Here is a 9073-nt window from a genome sequence, read left to right on the forward strand (position 1 = left end):
TTAATCTGGGACGACACTTAACGCACATGCATTGTGCCCAGTTTTCTCAGAACGCGACTCAATTGTGTGCGTGTCCCATGCTTTAAGTCAAAGCGTGTATACTTAGTGGCCGTATTCTTACATGTAATAATTTTCATATTGCCCTACGTGCCCTCATTTAGTTTATCATATGTAATTATTGCTATCCCATTTTGTTACCTGTCCTAATATACTTATTAAAAGTAATGTTGGATAGTTCGGTATTACCATATAACCAAAAAAAAGTATTTGGTTTTGCATAAGCCAGCCTTCCAGCACAAACATGGCGCACTTTCTTTCAATCGCAATACAGTCTCACTAGATATGAAGGTCGCGATCAGCTTGTCTGGGAATCGTCCTTGGAAGACAGAAATAGGCAATATTAGATTTTTATTTTACAAAACTTATTTGAGATATAAATGTGTGGCTGCGATATTTGAAAAATAAAGTGCGTCATGCGGAAAAACTGAAACAAGATATACTGCCATCGTGAAGAACAAATTCACGTTAAATACATACCATTTGAGAACTCATTGATATAGTTTTATCTGATGTGGTATCGTTTATAAGTATGTAGAAAAGTGGGCGTTTTAATATACGTGTAAATAATTACATGTAATGGATATTACCTTGCAGTCTTATATTCTGCATTATATAAATATATGAAATTTGAAATTTGAAATAAACTCCCAATTGATTTTTCACTGAAACAAGCTGAATCAAATTGCATAAATAACTATACAATACACTACATAACAACATTTAAAATATAAATATTTTAAAGTGACTAACATTTCAAAATCAGGATATACGCCGAATATTTTCTTGAAGATATTTCTTGTTAACTTTTTGTTTATATTTTGTATTTATTTATTTTGTAATGTATATGTGTATTTCGAAGTTTATGAGGTCATTCAGAGCCAGAGGCTTCATTCTGTGCGGACCCGGAGTGTGTCCCAGCACTCCTAACTAATTAACTAACGAGACTGACGAAATTTAGGACGAATTTTGAATTATAGCTCTAATATCCAGCTATTTGGTGACCACCTTCATTAATTGTTTCATAAATTAATCAGGCCTGATAAGAGGCTTCGATTGTTTGAATATAATTTCGGCGAAGTATATAATTTCGTAAAGTTGACTGAAAAACATGCGATTTTCACACTGGGTTAATTATTTCACCTTAACTAACAGATAAGCTTATAATTTTTTCAGAATAACCCGTGTTTGATTTCCTTCTTAATATATTTGTTAGTCAGCGCGTGCCGTGTTATAACAGATAACGATCGACACGCGTTTATACTATCATTAGCTCACCTTGTCCAGTACATTACAACGTTTCGCTTCGCCTGCAACTTTCCAAGAAACCATTACCTACAGATTGAACGCACCCCAGGCTGTAACAGTCTAACACGGATCTCTCAAGTGCCACAGTAAAATGTACTTAACATAAATATTTTCCCCATGCATATTTTTGTATGACAATGCTCGCGTACATGAATTAAATTAAATGAGTCGTGTTCTGAGAAAACTGGGCATAATGTATGTGCGTAAAGTGTCGTCCAAGATTAGCCTGTGCAATCCGCACAGACTAATCAAGGACGACACCTTCCGCTTTTATTACATTTTTTCAAAATGAAGTCTCTTCTTAGCAAAAATCCAATTTAGGCGGAAAGTGTCGTCCCTGAATAGCCTGTGCGGACTGCACATGCTAATCTGGGACGACAATTTATGCACATGCATTGTGCCCAGTTTTCTCAGAATTTGACTCAAATAATCATATTTAATGCGATATCACGTCTTTTCATAACAAGTTGCCAAGATCTAGGAGTCCACATCCGCCAATGCTATTAGCAACCACGTATGGTTTTTCCTCTATATGACGACACGTATCAAACTTAAATCTTGTGCTAGTAAACAACACTTTGTCTAGTATTAAGTACTTCAAAATATGTTTGCAGTGAATTTAAAACATATCAATTTTTTTACAGCTGTAATTTTGACCACATAGTGCAATGATAAGCATTTAATACTCTGTTATAATCTGTAGTATGACACTCCAATAGCTATCAGACAAAACGAAAACGATGAATACATGAAGAACAGCTGAATGATCGCATACAGATTGCGGGTTAGACATTATCTACGATATGTTGGTATAATGAGGTCAGCCCGCCCCTGAAGCTGCACTAATTTTCGGCCGTACATCAGGTATACATACATGGCTAGGTACCCCAAGTGCGCAGATTTAACGCTCCACTGACTTTGTGCACCCATCGGCAAATTGTTATGACTGACATCCGTTGTATAACGTTTTTGCAATATGTCGAATCTATCAACGCAAATTGGAAAACTTTTGATATAATGCAACTGTCCGAAAATTAAGAGTCATTTATATAAAGAGAAAATCTGGGTGTCTCCCTCCCCACATACACACACAGAAATCGTAAAACACATTTTGCAATTAACTTTTAAAGGGGCTTTTTCACGTTTTGGTAAATTGAATTTTTTTTTTTTAAAGTTGTTACAGATTCGCAAATGTTTGTTGTTGTTATGATATTTGTGAGGAAACAGTAACAGTGAACATTTACTATGCTCTAAAATAGCCATTATATGCATTTGTTGACGATTCAAAAACCTGAAAATTATAAAGCGTTGCAACGCGAAACGATTGAATAATTTGGAGAGTTCTGTTGTTTTCGTTATATTTTGTGAAACTTCGAGAATCGATTTATAAAGTATCAATTACATCCTTCATTGTATGAGCGCGGAAGGCCGATTGTTTTATGTGGGAGACTTTTACTCGACTCCAGGGGTCAGTGGTTCGAGCACTGATGCGGGTTACTTTTTTTCTCTTTTTTTCTTTATTTTATTCTTGATTGTTTACATTTTCTACTGGAGCTTTTAAGATCAAATGTTTACATTTATCAATATAAAGCATTTAATGACAAACTTCAATACCTGCCAAAATCTGTGAATTGGCCCCTTTAAGACATTCGAGGTATATCTACAATTTCTCAATAAATTCTCACAATAAAACAATCTTCAATACAGAAACCACAGTTCAAATTATATTAAGAATAAGTAAAATCATGAAAAAATACATCTTAGCAAAACGGCAGATTTATTGCTCGAAATTTGAATGCAAACACATTCTTCGAAAGTAATTATTTAAAAAATCGAAATTGCAAAAATAGCGTATTTTCGAGCGAAAAAAAAAGTCACCTAAGAAGAATTAATTCTCACGTATTGTGAGCAGACAACATACTTATCGATTAGTTTCCGCTCTGTTGTAAGGCTCTGCAATGTTCTAAACTATTCTCTCGGAATAAGTCGGTTGTGATGTTTTCAGAATTTGACAGGATATTGGCCTGTCTTCAAAATAACGAAGCAGCCGAAATACTACACGCCGTAGTAGAATCGACCGATATCTGCGCCTTTAACCAGTAGTGGGCTATGTGTTAGGATATTTCGTGTATGCCGAACGAAAAGAGCCAGATAGTTACAAGAGACGGAACGCAAATGTTAACGGAAAGTGTACCACTGTAGTGCAAGTGGAAACAATTGTGTTTTGTGTAAATAACACACAACTTGTTGAAAGTGCCTGTCAAAGGGTTAAGTGATTAAATCCATTGAAGTTAATTTTACCGATGTCGGGATTATGCAAATTTAGAAAGACGTTTGCTGTTATTATAATTGTGTGTGTAAGTGTGTTAATGTTCTTATACAGTGCTGGAACCAGGATAGACGAGTTCGGAGCATCATTAGTGGACCTCTATGAGCCTCTCAATGACACGGACATACACACACCATGCACGATCCACCCTCTTGATCCATGGGACGTTTCACTTAAGCCGTACATTGCAGAGCCGTCACCTATCGTGTGTTCAGACAGGTTTGACTTGTTTTATGTTCAGAAGGACGGAAGGCTGGCATTGAATAAGAGTGTAGCAAAATTGCATAACATTGATATTAAAAAATGGAGGTGTTTCTATCAGCTCATCGAGCGTCTCCTTGGTGATGTTCATCTGAAATTCGCGGAAAAGGTTGAGTTTAGTTCACCTGTCAGCATTGACAGTCACTTGTTCCGTGTAACATGTCAGTTCAACTCGCTATTCATTCCGTCTACAGTGTACGACATGGCACATTTTAATCCATTTTATAGTAATAGATCTAACGAACGAGGCAATATACATAACGAAACAGCGTCAACACCGAGCGTAATAATACTAGGACTTGATTCCATGTCACGATCACACGCCATCCGAAATCTACCAAAATCGATGAAATTCCTCCGTGATGAATTACAGGCTTACGATTTCATTGGGTACAGAAAGGTTGGCCTAAACACGTTTCCCAATCTTATGCCACTCTTAACTGGGAAAAGTCACGGGGAATTCCCGGAATTTTCGTCTAACGCAGCCTATGCAGACGACATGCCGTTGTTATGGAGCGAGGAATATGCGAAACACATGGCGACGTTTTTCGCTGAAGATCGGTCTGACATAACCACATTCAATCTTGGAAAACGTGGTTTCTTTCAAGTCCCAACTAACTTTTATATACGTCCGTACCTACTTGCTATGCAAGAATTTGATCCAGTGTTTATGTCGAAGTTAGAGCGACCCGACTCCTACTGCTATGGTCGTAGAGGATTTTTTGACTTAATGCTGGAATATTTAAAAGGGTTCTTGGGACATTACACAAACAAACAAACGTTAGCATTTTTCTGGGAAAATTCGCTTGGTCACGACAAGTTTAATGATTTAAAGCTGGGCGATGATTTGTTACTAGAATTTCTGCAGTGGATGAAAAGCGAACGGAATATGGACAACACTTTGTTGATGGTATTAAGTGACCATGGCTTTCGAATAGGTGGTGCATCCTTGACCCATATAGGTCGAGCGGAGAATAGCAATCCTTTCCTAATGGTTCACGTTCCAAGAAATTTGAAGGAAGATAAAACCATCGATCAAATCCTTACTCATAATACCAAACAACTACTGACACCATATGACATTTATCAAACAGTGCATGACCTACTGACACCATATGACATTTATCAAACAGTGCATGACTTTTTGTCCAATAAATCATCAGAAGAGAGATATGTTAAAACACACTTGGTTCGCCGAAGTATATTTCGTCCGATACCGAGTACACGCACATGCGCAGACGCCGGTCTGGATGCCACGCATTGCACGTGCACGGACAGGGTACCGGTGTCCATAGATTCCAAAGTTGTACGACTTCTTGCGATACGATTAGTAAAAGAACTGAACAAAATATTAGAACAAGACAGCAACTGTGCCGCTGTAACTCTTCATAATATTACGGAAGCATCTGTTCATTACACTTTAAAAAACGACCTGAATGTTCCAGAAGGTCTTCAAAACACGTTCAAGTTAACTAAATTTCGAGATAATGTTCGTTCAGCGCACGATCTAGACAGGACCAGTGGTCGGTATTCGGTTTTGTTTTATACGCAACCAGGCTCCGCATATTATGAAGGACTCATAGACTTTACTCAGTTTGGTAGCGGGGACAAGATGGCGGTTATAGGGGAACCAGCAAGACTGAACAAGTATGGGAACCAGTCTCACTGTGTTGCCAATTCAGAGCTACGGACGTTCTGTTTTTGTGTAGACCTTTTAAAAAATGGTGCCATTTAAATATCCTTAATATTTTAAAAAGGTAAATGTTGATGACTATGATTTTATCGTCAGATACGTTTCGTTTTTGCACATGAATTACAGAAATATTCTCAATTTGTAAGATTTACCAATGTTCAGTCTTTAAACCGTACAGATTGTATTTTCGTTTATCAGTTGTTAAATGTATGCTTTGTCTTTGTTTGATATTAATTGATTCCATATGTGTAAGTGTTTCTGTTCAACGAATACCAGTTGAGTTTATAAGATGTTATGTACAACAAGGATGAATGTGCATGCAAAGCATAATTATATTGATCAAATGCTGCATTCTGTTTTAGCGATGCCATTTTAAATGGATTAAAATATTTGCTTTAAATTCAGCATTTTTAACCTAATTAACATAAAACATTATCTTCATCGTTATTATCACATAGTCGATAGAATGACAACCCAATTCATGGTTAAAACATACTTTATTATAGTGATCGTATAGTTCGCATTGTAAAATATATATGAGCCGAGCACCTCCATCCAGTCGTGACGGCTAACCAAACTCGGCACTCCCTAATACAAAATCTTGAAGTATTTATACAAAACATTTGTCACTATCAACTTTCATTAATTGAGTTGATAAAGAACTACTTATACACTATTAAGGAAATCAGTCTTTATCAATACCCCATTAATTTCTGAATATTGGTCTTTTCCAACATGTAGGAAATGTACACTTTAAACAAGCAAACGTATTTCAATAGGGTGTACTATGTTATATTATCTCGGAGGTCAGAAATGATTTTCCAAACCATTATATGTACGAGCACAATCCAATAAGACATCATTTATTTGTGAAATTGTGTTCATGTGTCACAGTATCACGCGCTTTAAATGTGCACAATTATTTTTTATCCTTTTTCGCTTGTCACTGTTTTTACATATATTAAATCAAGTTAATACCAATAAATGCTATTTGATTCTAAAATTTATTTAGATGTTCTGAATTAGTAGATGACTCCTGAATAAAGAATAAGGATGTACATTGTATTTACATCATATACTAAAACGCATCAGATTTTCACCCAGAAAAAACAGACTGATAGCAAATATTTGGCTTATGGTGCCCCTTGGACTCTACATGTATATATTGATTATTATCAAATAGGTCAGCCACTAAGAAACATCCATACATACTGATAGTGGTGCATGAGGTTAGTGAGGGGTATATTTAAACCGTTACCACTTAGATACGTATTTTGACGCATTTGTAGTCCCTTAGAAAGTTACATTTAATTAAATACCTTTTTACTAAATTAGAGTTTTGAAGATTTCATTTCTAACCTTTAGATACTGATGAGAAGCAAACAGCATAAAACCTGACCAGACTGCGAGGTAACTCGCAGGCTGTTCTGGTTTTATGCTGTTTGCACATAGCCATTTTCATTTAGCTAAGTGGGAAATGGTTAAGATACAATATGTATAAATCCAATAGATAATGCTCAAACTGCATGTGCAAATTCAAATATACATGTATGTCTTAACCTGTGAATTTTTTTTCCGTTTATTTTTGTTTTAAGAAAGTGTGTTTTTTTGGCAAACGGATTGGTATCTGTACAGAATAAATGTCAAACTTTAAACCATGTTGAATATGTTTTCGCTATTTAGAGTAGAATAATTATGTACTACAAGAATGCACTTTTATACTAGATCGACAAAAAATATAATGTACACCTTTTTCCAAAACGTTGGTATTATTTGCGTGTTCGGTTTAAAAATATTTGTATTGATTATTGGTATGCATATTAAAGAGACATGTTCAGAGATTTTGGCATAATTGAAATGCATTAAATGTATAAATTTAAAAAATCGGAAATAATTAGATATGTTGGTATAATAATCTTCAACTTAAAGAAATAAACAAGAGAGAAACAAGTTACCTCAAACGGGACTCAAACCAGTGTCCTTTGCATTAAGCGGCTATCGGTTTAATCACTCGACCCAAAAGACTGCATAACTATGCCATGCGTTTGATACTGCATATAAAAAATCGACGTGCTGTAACACAATCTAAGGAAAACGACAGAAACTCTCCAAATTATATACGCATTTCGCGTTGGTAACGTTTCAAAATGTTATCAATTACAAATGATGATTACTCATAAATGGAAACACTGGCATCTCGGTAACAATCTACGACAATAGCGTTATTTTGCTTCCTGATGTGGAATGTATCTTTATTTACTGATATAAACAAAATCATTTCGTCAACCAGTGAAGTCTCTTTGAGCGAAAGCACCAACTAAAGCCCATGGTTCTACAAGCAGATTACAGACACATGTTACTCAAACTGTCGATTGCATGTGTGTGTGGGGGGGGGATGTGTGTGCGTGCGTGCGTGTGTGTGTTTTAGTTTAAACCTATTTATTTTAGCTCGATTGCATAGAAAGTAATTCCTACTTATTTGAAATGCTCTCGAGTCCGTTTCCTGGGCCTAGAACCAGTACTTGGTGTCTATATGGGAGATCGAAAGAACGCTCCCACAGCGGGGATCGAACCCGTGACCTCCCGGTCGCTAGGCGGACACCATATCCATTACACCACGGCGACCTGTGTGTGTTTTATAATCACGCACGAAATATGCGATTAATACAGTGAAAACGATGAAAATATTAATTCATTACAATTTTAACAAAGTTGCTGAGAATGTCCCGGGGATGACTCCAATAATGATAGTGACATTTCACCATCAATTGCCGCAAACCGCTATGGTGCTATTATGTTAAGTGGGATACCAGTGTTACCGAATGCCTAATGCAGTGCTTGTATGGCAGGATCACTCACACAGATATGGTGATCGCCACATTCTATACTACTTTGTACTCCTCTTAAAATAGATAGTTGCCAATAACGAACTGCATTCTATGAAGTAGTGTGAATTCGCGCTACCAATTGTTATGTTGAACAACATAGCAACTTTATAACAATTGATGCAGCAATTCGTGGTAATCTCGACCGATAAACGTGCCCGTAGACGGCGGTTTTCAGACATAGTTCATGTTCACGCATTTAAGCGGCTGCAGTTAACATATATTTACAGATACAACAGTGTTGGAGTTAAAAAATTGTTCAAGGGGCAACAGTTGTTAACGTAAATAAGAGTGTAGCCTTTTTTGGCGTAGTTGTTTTACCCAGTAATTACACAAGTCGGTACCTAGAGATGTCGTTAAAGACACAGCGACGACATATAAATAAATTTCTGATAAGAGATATATTTAGTAATAAATACGATATAACATTATGTACAGTCGTATATTTTATATCATATATTGTAGCTCAATAACCTGATATACGATTTGACGAAAGTATTAAAAATTGTTATCGAAATCGACCGTTAAACATGTAAATGT

General features: G+C 36.2%; 1 protein-coding gene across 1 annotated transcript; it reads left to right on the plus strand.

The window, feature by feature from the left end:
• The first annotated feature begins 3356 nt into the window (after positions 1-3356).
• On the plus strand, positions 3357-7303 carry LOC127866464 (uncharacterized). The gene has a single exon (XM_052406982.1). It carries the CDS (start codon positions 3669-3671, stop codon positions 5688-5690), a length of 2022 nt encoding a protein of 673 aa, XP_052262942.1. The 5' UTR covers positions 3357-3668; the 3' UTR covers positions 5691-7303.
• The last annotated feature ends 1770 nt before the right edge of the window (positions 7304-9073 follow it).

The sequence above is a fragment of the Dreissena polymorpha genome, chromosome 2 (genome assembly GCF_020536995.1).
Source record: "Dreissena polymorpha isolate Duluth1 chromosome 2, UMN_Dpol_1.0, whole genome shotgun sequence".
Lineage (NCBI taxonomy): Eukaryota > Metazoa > Mollusca > Bivalvia > Myida > Dreissenidae > Dreissena > Dreissena polymorpha.